The sequence below is a fragment of the Amblyomma maculatum genome, chromosome 3 (assembly GCF_055883805.1).
Source record: "Amblyomma maculatum isolate TAMU_Amacu chromosome 3, ASM5588380v1, whole genome shotgun sequence".
In the NCBI taxonomy this organism is placed as follows: domain Eukaryota; kingdom Metazoa; phylum Arthropoda; class Arachnida; order Ixodida; family Ixodidae; genus Amblyomma; species Amblyomma maculatum.
In genome coordinates, this window is record NC_139346.1 from 80,142,988 (window position 1) to 80,161,270 (window position 18,283).

Genomic DNA, 18,283 nt, shown 5'->3' on the forward strand with positions numbered 1-18,283 from the left:
ATGCGTACGCAGGTAAATTACCGCACCATCGACTATAGAAAATGGTGTAACCATATCTATTTTTCTACGGCTGGATTGTTAGGCTTATTTTTTGCAGCACAGGCACACATAACCAGCGCATTATAAGGGACAAAAAATTATAAGCGACGTACGCAACTTTTCAAAGCCAATAATATTTCTCACTTTTGAAACACAGCCGCGATATAATACCAGCAGAGAAGCGACGCTGGAATCATTTTATTTCTTTCGTTTCAAGGGTAGTGCCTCGAGGAGAGCCCACATCACTCTCCGTCTACGGTGCCTCCTTTTCTAAAGTCGGTGTTTGCATAGAGACGACCGTCCCGCTTGTGGATGCCGGTGATAACGTTCGACATGATTTCCTTAACTTTGATCTTGTGGCCCTTCTTCTTTAACATGTCTACGTATTCCTGAAAGGAAGTTTGAAGAGAATGAAAATAATTTGGCAGAAAACGGCATCATGCTTCTTCAGGAGCGAAATTGCAGTGGCTGTTATGGAAAGTAGGCTCTTGGTAGCTTTAAGGCCCCGTCAGTGGTCATACTAGTGGGAGATTTGTGAAAGTTATTTGGGTTTTCACAATTTTAACCGCTTTTCTGGTTGTTCAGAGGTAATTCTTAGCGCCAGAAAATCGCAACAACGATTTCCAAATTAGAAAAAGCCATCATTTCTCTATTATTATTTTATAAGTACGCTTTAGCGCCAAAACCTGAGGAGCTTCCGATAAAGTTGGTGCTTTCATACTAATAACACGGAAAAATATAAATCTTTGTTGACTGAAATAGGCCCAGAACTAAAATACTTTTTAGGTCAACATCGCCATCTTCAAGGTACACCTTTCTTGTTCTTATGCGGTTAAAACAACTTTAAGAGTTAATAGAAGAATATGGACACCCTTTTGACTGTTTTATTGGCGAAGCGGTATGGGAACCTGACTGCACAGAGTGAGGATGCGGGCTCAACGCTGACCGGCAAGAGGCACGTGTACAATTATGAGCAGTCGAAACTTATCGCTAGGCCTCCGCAAAAGTATCCCACACAGATGTGTCAGTTGGCGACCCTGATGCAAACATATGCTGCGTTTGTTAGTACAAAACCATCTAAGCATTAACCAGAGCAGAGCACTGCTGACAGCATGCCTATTGCTGTGTCAAAATATAAAAAGCAGCGAAAGAAAGGAATATCTGGTAATGATCATGAACCATTGAGAAGCATGGGAAATTTTCGAGAAATGAGCGCTTTGGAAGAATGTATTATTTTCTGCGCAAGACGCAGTCGAATAAGCCCAAGATCGGCAAAATAGTCAGGAGAAAGCCTCTGAGCATTGGTTTATTGCTAGATGCCCAATGGCACAGTATCGAACCCTGCACCCCCGTCACTCGAAGCAAGTGTTCATACCCCGTGAGCAGTACTACGGTTGCTAAGTAAACTACTGAAAAACAATAATATCTGCCAATCGGGGTTATCAAGGCTGACCTGGCAGTCATTGGTTTCTAAACACCTCGGCGCGGTGGACAATTACTTTTGTCAACCATGTTATCCAACATGCTGAGTGCATACGTTATCTTGGGGATATATTTAACGAAAATTTCTGCGCAATGTCGAAATTAACTCTCTGAATTAAACGTGGCACTCTCTAATGGCATCACCAATGCATTTTAATTCATTCTGCCATGTGGGTACAGAAACAACTTTAGCTTGCACTGGCACAGTCCCACCTTACCTCCTGTCACAAGTTTGGAGCAAAATATCAGACACCGACTTGAAAACTCTCTTGCTATTAGAAAACAAAGCAATCAGAATTATTTTAGACGTTCCATATTTTCACACCACTGTTCTACACAAGGTAGCTTAGAAATATTAAATATTTATAAATGCAACAGTTCGTGGCTTCCCATTCATGCTCAACAGTTATTTTGCAAAACAAGAAACAAACGTACCAAACAAGAAACCGCATTAGCAGACCGCCCAGAATAAGAGAAAATAATGGCACTCGAACTACTCTGCATCAGGTGGTTCTTGTTTTTAATTCAAACAGACAGGTAAAAGTTTCGTACGTAAATATTAAAGACAGCTGTTGTGTAAAAAAGTGACGCAAATGTTATTTGTCGAGCCTTCATCAATATTATTTCTTTACATTGTTCCTTGCTACTAATGAATGTAACTTTTGTTTTTGTTTTACACCCTCAAGATTATTTGGAAATTTTCGAATAGCAATAATTCACTGTGCGAATCGTTCATATTAATTCACTTTGCACACATGTCATACGCAAAACTTCTGTAACAATTGTGCATACCCCCCCCCCTCCAAATATGTATTCAAGTTTGAATTAATCACTTCATTAAAACTCCGCCATTAATGCAGCGACACGCCAGCGTTCACAAACCCCGTCATTGGCTTCTCTTGCTGACCCTAATTCGCGCGTGCATTTTGCCCTCTTCAAATGTGATAAATAAAATATTCACAACTGAGCTAAATTTGCCTTTATTATCTCAGATAAACACATTAGCATTCAGTTGTAAGCCACCACATTGCTTGAAACACCATCCCACGTAAATTTAAAGCCCCACTTTAAGCCGCACAGACTTGTCTGCGTGGCTCAGGGGTGTCTCGGAAAGCACGAGTCTAGACGTTTAGATTCCCCTCCCCGCCCCTCCCTCTCTCAAATGAGAAACCAAGACGGCTGCTCCTGCCATGTCAACTATGCCACGTGATCACGCGACATCGCACAACCCTGCGATCAGTGAGGGGCGGTCACGTCAGCTGCCAGCTGTCACTTTCCAAAGCCATGCCCGTGATTAATTTTTTTTTTTTTGCTCGCAACGCCAACCACCTTATTTTAGAAGAAAAAAAAACAGCCTTTTACGCTATAGCGTCCGAACTGTCTTGAATACGTTCTCCTCCTTCGAGGAAAGTGCGATCTCGCGGTATATAGAGCCCCGTCACATGTACTCAACTACGCATCATTTGAGGGGCCAGAAAGATTTAAATATGAATTTCACAATACCCCGAGAACTTCCTCCACGTTTGCGCCTTCCGGCACAAGGCTAATACGTGTTCCACGGCAGAAAACAGGAACATAATTCCGATCTCAACGATTTTATACAGAGTCTTATAAGCTGCAGCTATCGCACTGAATGACTAATAGAAATATGCATCTCCTTCCTTGTATTATCATAGGACCTTCTTTCACTCCAAAGTTTATTTGGAATCTTAATTATTTAGTGTTTCTTTTCAGCATCTTTCTCTTATACGCCTTCCAATGCATGAGCCCTAGGTATCTTTCCAGTACGTGTAAATATGTGAAATAAACAAATAAAATGTACTACGTAAAGGATAGTGAGAACCAACAAAGACCTAGTCGAGCGGCTGGGTCATTGAATTAACATTTTAGCTCGTTGCTCGCGCGGCTACTGATGAAAAATAATGTGCTTTAAAAGCATGCAACTACGCTTCAATCTTCTGGCCAAATATAAGCTCAGATGCGTCATTATTGGTTTTTTTTCCACCCTATCCTGTATTTATGCATTCAATAATTTGCAACCTGTATAATTTGTTTTGTTTGCTATTATTATTTTATTGTGTGAATTCTGCATTTTAAACATCATTTGCTTTCATAACCTACAATGCCATGTACCCATGTTCTTTCCTCCCCTCCTTTTTTTTTTTGCCAAGTCCCACTCCCCTCTATGATTCCCACCGGGCCAAGAGAGTAACTGAAATAAATAAATAAATAATACCACCTTTGGGAAGCTGGCTTCCACTTCCAGCTCAGGCGGTAATAGCTGGTGGTGCACTCTAGGTCCATCGATCGCTTCCTTGATGGTCTTTCCTTGCCACAATGTACGCATGGAAACCTGCACAAGAGCGGAAATTATAACCATCAGAAAATGGTTCAAGCCCAATACACACGCCTAGTTGCGCGTGCATGGACGAGCATAGACGAAGTTATAGAAATCAGAAACGAATTCAATAGAGCTTTCTATGCTATATTTTTATGCACAAAGAGTCAACCTAATCTCCACGTTTAAGGCCATTACGTGGCGGCGCACTGGCTCCGGTCTGCGGTTCCTCCTCGGCGCATGCGTAGTTTGATACTCGCATTCCAATCTCTTAATTTGTGGCTGTTGTCTCAAGACTACATTTTTCATTTATTTGTAAGCTACAACTTTATGTGCAAGTCCAACCGACATAGAGGCAAAGCCCAACTCCAGCTAAATCCTGCGCTCGTTTCATCTTGGCCTAGAGGAGGCGTATGTGCCTCCAAATCAAAGGGTTAGATTATGTGCACTTGCAGCGTGAAAGACGGGGGAGAAAAACGGACGCAACACAACATTGTGACGTTTCCTTGCGTGGTAATGATATAGTCAAGTCGTGAGCCTCGTCATGGGCCAAGGTAAGACATATTTTATAGAAGGCCGATAGATCTGAGGCAGAACGGCGTATATCTAATGGTGTATATGTATTAACGATATACTGATTCTCGGGGAAGAAGCTCCACCTTCAGAAGGCATACGTGGTTCAAAAATAAGTCGTTAGCCTTGGTCCCACGTTATAGGTGATGTCGAAATTAGGTTATGCGTCTCATGTATTTCTGACAAGCAGTCACCTTGACAGGCTAACTTTGAGACACCCTTAGTACATTTTACGATTATGTAACATAGAGCGCAGTTCAACACACAATCCCTCCAAGAAAATAGTTTTGTTGTACGGATGTGTTGTCGGTGTGTTCGACAAACCCCAGTCGAAAAAAAAAACTACAGAACTGTGTCAAAAATACGACAAAATATCCTGTAGTTCTGTCGTAACCATCAAATTTTTCTGTAGTTCTGTAGTACTTTTCTGTAGTTCTGTAGTTTTTCTGTAGTATATTTATGTTGTCTGTAGTTCTGTAGCACTTTTCTGTTGTACCTACAGAAATTTCGGATGTTACTACAGAACGTTCTGTTGTCACAACAGGTTTTCCGTCAAAAACCGCACAGAAACTCTGTCGTACCATCAGAAAATTTTCTGTAGTTTTTTCCGACTGGGACGCAACGACGTGTCAGTGTCAAAAGTGAAGACTAAGGTGGAAAAGGTAAATAAGCTAAATTTAAACAGGTTCTCAGGTTTTACTATTAATAGCAATAAAAAGATGTACGGAATTGTTATTCTCTGCGAAACCTTAGAAACCCGAGTGGTTTTTCGGGTACTAGCATCCGAAACTGGACCGTGGCAGAGGCATGTTGGCAACGTTCTGCAAAAAAAAAAAAAACCTGAATGTATTGGCTTCTGACGACCCTTTGGCAGCTCAGACACAACCTGTGCTACATTGGGATCTCATCTTCTACTCAGTGCCTGGCCATTTCACTTGCAAACTACTATCTGACAGCAGCTCGGTTTTGTGCAGAGCAGGGTCTTTAAAATAATTGCAGGGGATGCTGCCGCCTTTAAAGTTACGACGTGAAGACATTTATGAGTCCTTTTTGTCAGTTCTCTTCGCGGATTATTTTTGCTCTGCATGAACATTGCTACTGAGTGAATTAATAGTCCATTTGTCTCTGCCTTCCATATCCCAAATATTTTCTTTAGGACGTATGAACTGTCCCTGTGTGGTCTAGTAATTGGACGTTTTTTGCAAGATAGGCACACAAGACTCACGCATTACCAAGAAAAAACCGCCACACTTCATGGAGAATTAGGATCCATGTCAAATGCCTGAAGCTTTCGATACATAATTAGCGAAGCATTTGCCTACACGTGATCACTGAGCGGCTCAACTTTTGATGTTCAGAAAAATATTACAACAAATACAAAACGAATATTTTCGATCCTGAATGAAAACCATTCTAAGCAGAAAATATTTTATTCTTGAACTGTGCGAACTTTCTGAATTCACGAGCAACAAAAATGACTCGGACAAACTCGTACGTTTCTGCACAGGCGCTGGGAATTTTAACGGGCCATGACGAGCAGTTGCAGCTTACAGACTACCTTTTGTTCTAATTTTCGTTAGTATCATATATGCATATAAGCATAATTGGTCCATGTCCTGCACCACCTCCTTCCCGGCTGACTCCATCTTTTTTAAGATGTGCTTCTTGACCTTATGTTATTGATCTCTAAGCTGCCCTAACATAATAGCCTCTTGTCAGCAGCCTCTAACTTACTAAGTAAAACTCGAATACTGGCAAAGCACAAGTATAATTTATAATTTCAAATGCAGGAGTGCATGCAAGCTGCTACACGTGATAGGAGGTTAGCTGCAGATTGTCCTGTGTCCAGTTTTACTTCTACCAAATATTGTATTCACGTAGCATGGGTCAGCGATCACCACTGGTCCAAACTAAATTATTCCTGGTATCAATTTCATTGTAATTCTAGTGTAAAACAACTTTCTTTATTGAACTATGCTAATCCTGTTCTTTCGTGTGTTTTTGTGTCCGTGTTTGCTTGCGCTGCTCCTCTCCATGTTGTCAAACATTAGTTCATAGGCTCTAACACTGACTGTCTCCATATTAGTCTCCATCCACGGCCTCTAGCTTATGTAGTCACGAATATGCCCAATAAATTGTTTGAATGCTTATTACAAAATGAATCATGAATGAATGCATCAAAATGAAACACGATCCTCAGGATCTGAGGATCGTGTTTCACTTGGGCGATTGTGCAGTATCCTCGATACTGCACTCGCGAATTTCCAAGATTCTCAAAGCTGCACTGGCTAATATCGCTGAACTTGATCATACTTAGGTGCATTTGCAAAATAAAGTTGCAAGCAGTGCTCTTCAATACTACCAGCTGTTGCGAAACTTCCCATAGGGCCCATATATTAACAAAGGCCTGTTTTTATTGGTCAATATCGGGGTGTATAGGGATAGTTGCGGCTCCTGCGGCCACTAAAATATACTGTCTCAGATGCAAATTTTCCGATTATTAATAAAGGCACGAACACCTCGAACATAAAGTTAGTTGAAGACCTGGAATAGCGAAAGTGTTCAAAGATAACAGCCGTAGAATAAATTAAGATGAACAGAAAAAAGAAAAATGTGATTTCCGAAAAGCAATGATAGCAATAGCCGAACGTGTATATTGACCTCTTATATAAGGCACGACAATTCATAAGCTCCCAAAAATGCATACAAAACTAGCCACTTCTTAGAACGTTTTTTCTCAAATAGTATGATCCGAAAGCTCTGGTTATGAGTGGTCATTAACAGATACCCTCGAAACAATGATGTCAATCTACACTATGTGGAACCGCAGTCAGCCATCTTGCACCACGTAGCCGCTGTGGCAAGGACATAGCCCTTGATGCTGACATTGCAATTGCGCATATTCACATCATGGCAATGGATGACAAGTGTCATTAAGTGGCATTTTATTTTAACATTGTTTTCACTCCGGAAACAACCTGCCACAGCCCTGTCAAGATAAATAATTATCAAGTGTGCAGTACCAGTTTTCCGCAGTCCCTGCAGTTTTCCGCAGTCCAAGGGGCCATAAACGGCATTTACTAACATTTACTAAAACTAGAAAACTCACACGAGCAATTGGTATCCCATGTGTCCTTTCAACAATGAAAAAATTTAGGCTAGCTTCATTAGCACCGAACATAAACGCGAATAAAATTGTTGCTCTTTCTCTGCCCCTCAACTCAGCGCACGGTGGTGTGCAAGAAGATGAACTAGTCGCGACGGCACCCCACCGCGACTCACTCCGCATGTGTTATTGGGGCAATAAAATCAGTGAGCGCATCCAGCCAGCTCCTAGGACACCATCAGGGAGCGTGCGCAAAAGGGAGGATCGTCCTAATCGGTTCCGAGTGGTCCCCAGGAGCACGTTCGTAAATATTATTTAGAAACGTTGGCTCCACGTAGAGCTTTTACGTTTGACTCAGTCACGAACTCCATCTATATGGGTTTCTGGCGCTAAAATATCACCACGATAATAGTTTAAGGGGAAGTGTAAATAACCAGACATTACTAAAAACTCCAGGCTCACCAGGCCAATGCCAGTAGTGATGCGGGAACCCCCAGAACCGCCGATGCACATCTCGGGATTCCCGTCCTTGTCTAGCAAGATGGTGGGAGCCATGGATGACTGCGGTATTTTCTTTGGTTTGATGAAGTTGACAGGTGAAGGGCTAAAACCAAAGACGTTCACTGCACCCGGAGTAGAGAAGTCATCCATCTCGTCGTTGAGCAGGAATCCAGTTCCATTGGGTATTACGTGGCTGCCGAAGCTGCGCGAGTTAAAAATAACCAAGCTTAGAAAAATCATAGCCGTGAAAGGGGGTGTTTACTGTCCTTTAAAAGGGGTAATAGCCCTCTCCAAGTTTCACAGAGAACCACACAAGAGCACAGCCAGTCTAGGCCTTCACAAGCGAGCTCGAGCAGCGCAGCGGCACTTCGTCGTTCTTCTCCTTGTGATCGTGATATCCTCGCCTGGTTCATCTTCGTCTTAATAATATTTTCGCAGAGTTCACTACAATTTCCCCCGGAGCGAAGAGGAGCCATCCTGGCGACTTAGGGTGAGGGCAAGAGGAGCGGATCGTAGTATGTTTTGAGGCGGCTCACGTGCACAGTTTCGCGGCCGCGATGACGCATGTCTGAAGAGGGAGTGAGTGGCTCCACGATGTAATTCACAGGGGAGGTTTGGCGAACAATGCGGTAGGGGCCGTGGTACTCGGTTCGAAATTTTGATGACAATCCCGGAGGGGTGGCAGGAACCCAGAGCCAAACAAGGGATCCTGTAGGGAAAACGTGTGGCGTCTGATCTTTGTCGTGACGATACTTTTGGCGGCCTTGCGATTCCGATGTTAAACTGCGGGCTAACTGGCGGCATTCTTCCGCATGTTTGGCAACGTCTGAAAGGAGTGTCCACTCGGAGGAGTCAGGACGATATGGTAAAATAGTGTCCATCGTGGACGATGCCTCATGCCCATAAAGCAGGAAGAAAGGGCTAAATCCAGTGGTTGACTGCGTGGCGGTATTGTATGCGTACGTCACGAAAGGAAGAACAGCGTCCCAGTTGGTCTGATCAGCGGCAACGTACATTGTGAGCATATCTCCAAGAGTACGATTGAAGCGCTCAGTCAGCCCGTTAGTTTGAGGGTGGTAGGCTGTTGTGGTCCGATGTATGATGCGACATTCGGCCAGTAGAGCTTCAACGACGTTGGAAAGGAAGACGCGTCCTCGGTCGCTCAGCAGCTCTCGCGGTGCGCCGTGGCGAAGAACAAAATGATGTAGTAAGAATAGGGCAACTTCACGGGCAGTAGCGGCGGGTAAAGCGGCGGTCTCGGCATACCGGGTGAGGTGGTCGATGCCGACGATAATCCACCGGTTCCCAGAGACCGTGCAGGGAAGTGGCCCGTAAAGGTCAACGCCAATGCGGTCAAAAGGGCGGGCCGGGCATGGAAGTGGTTGTAAGGGGCCAGAAGCACGAGGTGTTGGTGACTTGCGGCGCTGACAGGCGATGCAGGAGCGGACGTATTTGCGAATATAACCGTACATGCCGCGCCAATAGTAGCGTTGAGAGATTCTTTGAAACGTCTTCACTACACCAGGATGGGCACACTGAGGGTCGGCATGGAAAGAGGCGCAAATTTCTTGTCGTAAATGGCGGGGAATGACGAGAAGCCACCGTCGACCATCAGGCATATAATTGCGGCGGTAGAGAAGACCGTCTCGTAGGGCAAAGTGTGGTGCTTGACGGCGTAAAGTCCGAGAAGGCGCAGCGTTTGGAGAAGCGGACACGATGTCGATAAGAGATGCGAGCCGCGGGTCTTTTCGCTGCTCCGCAGGCATATCAGCGAGTGTTAGAGACGAGAGGACGGGATCAGCCGCCGAGGAGCAAATCGGTGCGATGGTTAGGGGAGAACGAGACAGAGCGTCGGCGTCCATGTGTTTACGGCCAGATCGATATATAACGCGGATGTCAAATTCCTGAAGGCGGAGAGCCCATCGTGCGAGGCGGCCGGACGGGTCTTTAAGAGAGGACAGCCAACATAACGCGTGGTGGTCCGTGACGACGTCAAACTGGCGACCATACAGGTAGGGTCGGAATTTGGTTAGTGCCCACACAATGGCCAAACACTCCTTCTCCGTAACTGAGTAGTTGCATTCAGCTTTGGAGAGGACGCGACTCGCGTACGCGACGACGTATTCTTGAAAGCCATTTTTTCGTTGAGCCAATACCGCTCCGAGGCCAACGCCACTCGCATCAGTATGGACCTCGGTAGGTGCTGTGGGGTCGTAGTGGCGAAGGATTGGTGGCGAAGTCAAAAGACGGCGCAATGTGGTGAACGCTTCGTCGCACTCGACCGACCACGCAGTTAAGTCACTGTTTCCCCCGAGTAGCTTCGTAAGGGGTGCAATTATAGAAGCGAAATTCCGCACGAAGCGCCGAAAATAGGAGCATAGACCAATGAAGCTTCGAAGTTGCTTGAGCGAGACCGGCTTAGGAAACTCCGCCACTGCGCGCAGCTTGGCCGGATCAGGGCGAACACCTTCCTTAGAGATGATGTGCCCCAAAATGGTCAACTCCCGGGCACCGAAGTGACACTTCTTAAGATTTAGTTGTAGGCCGGCGTCAGTAAGACAAACCAAAACTTGCCGCAAGCGCTCTAGGTGCGTGGCGAAGTCGGTGGAAAAGACAACAATGTCGTCCAGGTAGCAGAGGCAGATGTGCCACTTGAACTTCCGCAAGATGTTATCCATCATCCTCTCGAATGTGGCGGGCGCGTTGCACAAACCGAAGGGCATTACATTAAATTCATAGAGGCCATCCGGGGTCACAAATGCGGTCTTCTCTCTGTCACAGGCGGCCATTGGTACTTGCCAGTAACCGGAACGTAAATCAAGAGAGGAAAAGTACTCGGCACCTTGGAGGCAATCAAGAGCGTCGTCTATACGCGGCAGGGGGTAATTGTCCTTGTGGGTAATTTTGTTCAGGCGCCGGTAGTCAACACAAAAGCGAACTGAGCCATCTTTCTTCTTTACGAGCACCACTGGTGAAGACCAGGGGCTTTGAGATGGACGGATCACACCACGTTTTAGCATGTCCTCAACTTGCTCATTGATCACGCGACGCTCTGCCGCTGACACACGATAGGGGCGCTGTCGAAAAGGCGTGTTAGAGCCGGTCTGAATGTTATGCGCGACTGTGGAAGTGCGGCCGAGAGGTGTGTGGGCGGCGTCGAACGCGGAGCGAAACGTCTGTAAAAGGGCCACAAGCTGCGTCCGGTAGGTGGAAGGAAGGGCGTCATCGATGGCGGTTCGGAAGAAGTCTTCTGGCAACGAATCAGGCGTCGGATCGGACTGCAGAGCATCGATGTAGTTACCACGGTTGGTCTCGGAGGCATCCAGGTCACAGAGAAGGTGGGCTGGTTCAATAGAACCGGGAGATTCCCCACGTAGTAAAGTAATCGGGCGCGGAGACGGATTGTAGATGAGTAGCTTCGTGAAGCCACCGTGAACATCGAGAACAGCAGACGGCAGCGGCAGGTGCTTGCGGTAGATGAAGGATGCAGACGGCGTAAATAGAACAGTAACGGCTGACACGGCAGGACACGAAAGAGGCACAAGGGCACAAGCTTCTGGAGGTACGTCGACATCTTCAGCGATGGCGAGCTTTTGAGGACACACTGAACGGTTGTCGTCGTGCAGTACGTCGCACAGTGCAGAAAATTCCACTTCAGCTCGGGCGCAATCGATCACGGCGTTATTTTTGGACAAGAAGTCCCATCCAAGGATCACATCGTGAGAACAAGACGACAAAACTACGAACTCTACACTGTACAAACGACCTTCAATGACGACACGCGCTGTACATGCTGCTAAAGGTGCAATCCTCTCTTCGCTGGCAGTGCGGAGCGACAAACCGTTAAATGGCGTTGTAACTTTTCGTAATCGTCGGCAAAGTCGCTCATGAATCACAGACACTGCAGCACCTGTATCGACCAGCGCATGTACAGACAGACCATCGATAGAGATTGCTATAACGTTCGTGGGCAAAATATGAGGCCTTGAGCTTTTCGCAGAGCACGCAGTTCTCGCCTCATGAACCGCGGAACTTAGTTTCCCTCATCAGGAGGGGGTGGTCGCCGGCGCATTGGTGACAGTGACCTGCGACGTGGAGAAGGAGAACGTTGGGTCGTGTACGAACGCTGTTCGGCGGCGTATGCAGGCGAAGACGGTGCAGAACGAAGCAGCTGTGGGGAGTACTCCGAAGACGCAGGCTCGGGACGCGCAGCCATGCGGCGACGGCACCGACGGGCCACGTGTCCAGGGCAACCACAGTAGTAACAAATTGGGCGATTGTCAGAAGTGCGCCACGGGTTGTAATAGCGCGGAGTCGCAGGATGAAGCGGAGCCGTTTGAGGAAGCGGTGCATGGCGTAGGACAGGCTGCACGGGTGGTAACGGCTCAGGCGGAGGCCGCGCAGCCACTGCCGCGTAGGTCAAAGGGGCTGGGACAGATGGTTGGCTATATTGTAGTGGTGCTCCGACGTATGTCAAGGGAGCAACGGCAGGAGCTTCCGGGAGCGTGGGAAGTGCTTCTGCGACTTGGTCGCGGATGACTTGCTGCAACTTTGGCGCCAAAGGAGAGGAAGCGTCAGTACGATGGGGAACGAGGGACAGTTGACGGGCAACTTCTTCTCGAACGAACTGCTTGATTTGTTGCAGCAAGGGGGACTGTTCTGCGTCAGCTGTTAAAGCTGCAAGAGGCTCCTGGTGTGAAAGCGAAGAACGAGTGATTTGACGGCGCTTGCGTAATTCCTCAAAGTTTTGGCATGCACTGATGACGTCGACCACGGTTGCTGGGTTTCTGGCCAGAAGCATCTGGCACGCGTCATCGTCGATTCCTTGTAAAATATGACCAATCTTGGCATGCTCTGTCATTGAAGCGTCCACGCGCTTGCACAGGTCTACAACATCTTCAATATAGCTCGTAAAATTTTCGCCGGGTAGCTGTGCACGGCGGCGCAAGCGTTGCTCAGCGCGCAGCTTGCGCACTGCAGGCCTGCCGAAGATATCGGAAAAAGTGGTCTTGAAAGCAGACCACGAGGGGATATCGGCCTCGTGGTTGCGGAACCACAGGTTCGCAACGTCCGTTAGGTAGAATATCACGTTATTTAATTTGAGACCGTCGTCCCATTTGTTGTGCGTACTGACCCGCTCATATGATGATAGCCAATCTTCCACGTCGTGGTCGCCGGTTCCACTGAAGATTGGAGGGTCCCGTTGGCGCAAAGCTCCAGCGCAGAAGACGGGGGACGAGGAGGCGGTTGGACTAGGAGTGGTAGCATCGGTCATGGCTGTTGTCGGTAGTGTGCGGCTGCGAAGCTCCAGGGCGGCAGGAAATCCTGACCTCCACCAAGTGAAAGGGGGTGTTTACTGTCCTTTAAAAGGGGTAATAGCCCTCTCCAAGTTTCACAGAGAACCACACAAGAGCACAGCCAGTCTAGGCCTTCACAAGCGAGCTCGAGCAGCGCAGCGGCACTTCGTCGTTCTTCTCCTTGTGATCGTGATATCCTCGCCTGGTTCATCTTCGTCTTAATAATATTTTCGCAGAGTTCACTACAGCCGTAACAACTCATTCTGAATTATAAATAGTACCCTACTCGTTTAGATAGATACAGCGCAGACACACCGGGCTACAAGAAGACGAAAACCATCAGAACGAAAGCAGCATTCTTGAATACGCACATATTACTCAGTTAGATCGATGGATGGAATACAGGAGCATCCCTTTGGAACGGGTTGTTGCCGTTGCCACCATGCTTGTCTTTATTTCTCTTTTTTTTTTAGTGATTGTTCATAAATCGGTACATAAATTCTTCCTTTCCTTTATACAACTTTACAGTTCAGTTCAGTCGTTCAGTCGTGTCCGACTCTTCGTGACCCTATGGACCATGTCACGCCACGCTTTCCGGTCTCTCACTGCCTAAAGTTAACTATAAACTAGAGGGCCTCAGACAGAATGACAGTGCCTAAATTCAGAACCGGTTGGATAGTTTTCTCGGCATGAAGAAGCTCCACCTCAAGCTTTTCTGCATATTACTCAGTTTCCCTGACGTGTGCAATTTTCTTCGCTTATACAAATGATGTGGCCACAAGAAACAGAAGCTGAAGACAGCCAAACCCTTTTCAAAAAATGACACTGGCTGTAGATTAGAGGCTATGCTTTCCGCATTCACAATGTTCGGTCCTTCTACAGCATGCCGACGATGACATTGTTGTATTTAATATGAGAGACCAGTGTTCTAAACCTGAGAAATAACTTTTGCACATTCAGGTTATCCTACATAATCCGAGTTAAAGTTATATAAATATGAAATCACTTCGGATGCGAATAAATTTGGGTGCATAATGTAGCCAAAAATGCACAGTTTATAAAGCTGTGTTCGATCGGCCTTTTAGCACATAAGCAACTTAGTCTAGCATGCGTTAAGAGCAAGATTAGCTTTTTACTTTATAGACAATGGCTATTCTGTTTTTCAGCTATGGAAACTTGATCAGGTTCTTTGGTTCCTCTGGGAAGTCGAAAAAATGAGACGTTTGGACAAGTGCCTCTTCTCCCAAAAGCAGGCTTGGATGGAAATGGATTTGTTAATTGTAAAAACAAGCAAAATATTTTTCCTTAATTTCTTTAGCCTCGTGCATAAGAGTAAGATGTGATTTATTGCTGGTTCCCGTCCACATCCTTCCCATAAAGGTTTGCCTTCTTTTTTAGAATGAAGCAATGTATCAGATACGTGTGTCCGATGAGAAAGAGAAAAACTGATTTTGATCGTGCGTTTTTGATTAAAACATGATGTTCATTCAACGACGACTGATTTTACAAGATGTAGTTTGTTGAATTCTTCATTCCATGAAGCTTGCCATATTGCTCCGTTTTCTTTTAAAGAATTTTAAAACATATTTATGAGGTAAGTTGACCAGCTGAATGTTAGCATTACAGGCTGTTGTGTCACATGCATCACCTCACTCGTTGCCGATTACACAAACGTAATTCCAACGTAACCAACATAACTTTGTTGATTGTCCCAGTGATTCTGTAACGTTATGTATGATGGCTACAATTGAAGGTTCTGTACCATTTCTGTGATTTAGTGCTGTGATTACACTGAGGGAATCATAAGTGATGCCCTTTTCGATACTTTTCGTTAATAATTTTCCTACCACCAGAGAAATAGCACAACATTGAACTGTGAATACTGAAGAGCAATCGGGCAACCGGGCTATTTTATTTAATTTCCTTGTATTACAGCACTTCTAACGTAAAGCTCTCTTTTACACCGGTCTATATGAAATGCTGTGTAACCTTTCTAGTTTTCATTTAGTGTTCAGAATTATTGTGTACTATGTGTTCATGCGGTGTTTGTTTCCTACGAAAGTGTGTAATGTGAGGTCACACACACCGAGGAAACGGCACCAGGGTGAGTTTTTGGAAGTGAATCGAGTATATTTATTCCATGGAATATCTGTTCAAAACGAAAGATAAGTGGTCTGTTTTTGGAATCTGTCCTGAGAGTGTTTTTCGATAGGTACTATGTCACTATAGGGAAAAAAAGTGTTAGGGCAGAGATCTTACTTTCAGTACATAAGCGCACATCAGCATTGCTCTCCTATCAGAGAGGGGTGTTCCATTTCTTTCAGTGTAAAGGCTGTTTATGGGAGAAGTTCTACATGCGCCAGTTCACAGACACAGACCGAAGTTTTGTATTGGATCCAAATGTTTCAGATACTAGGGTCTTGATGACCTACTATGCTTTCATAATCTAGAGTGAAGCGTATCACAGAACGGTGAATCCACAGTGCTTTCGTGATAGTAACTGAAGTAGGCTTAGGCAGGGGATGCTTTCTTTTTTATAGACGTTTATATCAGGCAGAAATATTAGCCTTTTATTTACTGTAATTTCCAGGAATTTGTGTTCGCTTTTGACAGATAGTGCCGTTTCTCTTAAGTATAGGTAAGGGTCGATATACAAGCCTCGTTTGAGTGAGAACAAAACAGCTTTATATCTCTATGCGAAAAACTGGAACCCATTTTTGTCAGCCCAAGTGGCTAACCTTTGTTTTGTTAACTGTATTTGCCATTGGCACGTTGATATGTTCGAGGATGCTTGAGTTGCTTGAGCATGCTTTTATAAACCCGAACTGATGAATTCCAGATGTTTACCTGATTCTGTTGAAGATTAGCCTAATATTCAATACACTTTCAAAAGATTTTGCAAGGCAGATCGTAAGTTCTAAGGGTCTGTAGTTGTGAGGAGAGGTTGCCGGCTTTGCGGGTTTGAGGAATGGAACAGTAACAGCTCGTTTCCAAGCCCCGGGTATCTTTCCCAACATGAATATTTTATTACAAAATTTCAAACTTACTTCTAAGTAGAGTTGGAAAGGTGGGCCAATATTGCATAGTGTATTCTGTCTGGACCTGATGTTATTTGTCATCAGACAGCACTCAATTGATTTCAGGTATAATAATTTGCCTGTTGCAGGGTTCATTCGCGCCACCAGTCGTTGAAAGTCGGAGTTTTTCAATTGTTTTTATACTTCAAAAGGCCTGTGTGTAACAGGATGAACTATAAACTGCTGCAAAGTGTTCCCCTGTCTAGAGTTGTCCGAATACGATGAGCTGTTTAATAAGGGACTGTAAACTGTGAGAATGTGCCATTTAATTCTGAAGCCTGCTCGCAAATTTTTGTATGTAGCTGAGCTGTTTATGGGCGATACACATTTTTAGATGTGTATCGTTCATAGATAGGAAGCGTGTGTTGATAGAAAGCATTCAAAGTGGAACAGAGAAATAACTCAAGTTACTGACATTCCAGTGGAAACCAACAAGAAGAAAGTAATCTGCAGGGCTCATAGTGCGAAGAGGGGATAAGCGATGGTCGTGAAGGTTAACAAATTGTATACCAAAGAAAAGAAAGCGTAGCACGGGGCGCCCGAAATTTAGGTGGGCGGATGAGGTTAAGAAGTTCAGAGGGTTCAAGTGGATGCAGCTAGCACAGGAATATGGGAGAGGTCTGCACCCTGCAGTGGGCATACTCAGGCTGATGACGATGATGACATATCTTTATCATGAGTCTTTTTCGCCATTTCGTCAATTGTAGCATATTTTTTCTCGTGATTTCTTAAATTCTATAAGGTTTTCTAATGTCGGGTACCTGGGTTCCACAGATTGAATTTTGTTTTTTTTTCATCCCGGCATTCTCTTGTATACCAGGCCTTAGGGTTTTGGCGCACAGCTTATAGTTATAGTTTATATAGTTTGTAAACCTTTCTTTTGATTCATCTGCATCGACGTCCTCCGAAAAAACGTTTTCTTCGCTGACTTTATACTGGAACAGAGACCACTCAGCTAAATGGAGCTTCCACCGCCTCGGTTTGCTTGGGGTGATGTGTGGTGATAAAGATAATGTAATTAGTGCAGGTAGATCACTCGATGCTGTTTGGATTATCTCAAGCTTTATTTTTGAAATCATTTAAAACAGGTTCAAAACAAAAAGATAGACCTGAATTACTCAACTTTGCCATGATCGTTGAGCAGTAGCTAGGTTTGCCCGTGTTTAGTAAACAAAACATGTTACATAGAATAAATGTTTCTATAATTTCGCCTTGTGTATCGCTTTTCTGGCTTCTCCAAAAGGGACAATACACGTCAAAAATTCCAACTACCACAAAAGGATGGGCGGTTGATATATATCGTCTTTTAGGTAATGGTGTGTTATTGTTCAGTGTGACTCAATATAGACGCAGCATGCTATGATTGTGTTTTTATGTAAATATCTCTGACGGCCACCGTTTGAAGCCGAGTGTTGAGCCTATGTTCACTAGCAGCAATGTCATTCTTCAAAGGGAAGTACAGCGTAGCAGGGGCGGCAGAAAGTCAGTGGGCGGATGGGGTTAAGAGGTTGGCCGGGGTCAAGTGAATGGAGTTAGCACAGGACTGGGACAATTGCAGAAATATAAGAGAGGCCTTCACCCTGCAGTGAGTATAGTCCGGCTGATGGTGATGATAATCATAATGACAATAGCTCCACTTGACTACGAATACCATTTTATGTGATAAATGTCGGGACCCTAGGTCTTTTCAGGGCCGGTGATGTCTGTTCCAGTTTGTATGTACGTATGTACGTATGTATGTATGTACGTATGTACGTATGTATGTATGTACGTATGTATGTATGTACGTATGTATGTACGTATGTATGCATGTATGCATGTATGCATGTGTGCATGTATGCATGTATGCATGTATGTATGTATGTATATA

The 18,283-nt window shown here is 45.0% G+C and overlaps 1 protein-coding gene across 1 annotated transcript in view; it reads right to left on the minus strand.

Moving 5' to 3' along the window:
- Positions 1 to 234: 234 nt before the first annotated feature.
- The window catches only part of LOC146195062 (scoloptoxin SSD14-like), a 100,991-nt gene continuing 82,942 nt past the window's right edge, over positions 235 to 18,283 (minus strand). Inside the window, exons 10-12 of the mRNA XM_084596710.1 lie at positions 8,001 to 8,241; positions 3,761 to 3,874; positions 235 to 428 (exon numbers count right to left, since the gene is read on the minus strand). Coding sequence (XP_084452836.1) covers positions 282 to 428; positions 3,761 to 3,874; positions 8,001 to 8,241 — 502 coding nt within the window. The 3' untranslated portion in view covers positions 235 to 281. The remainder of the gene's footprint in view (positions 429 to 3,760; positions 3,875 to 8,000; positions 8,242 to 18,283) is intronic.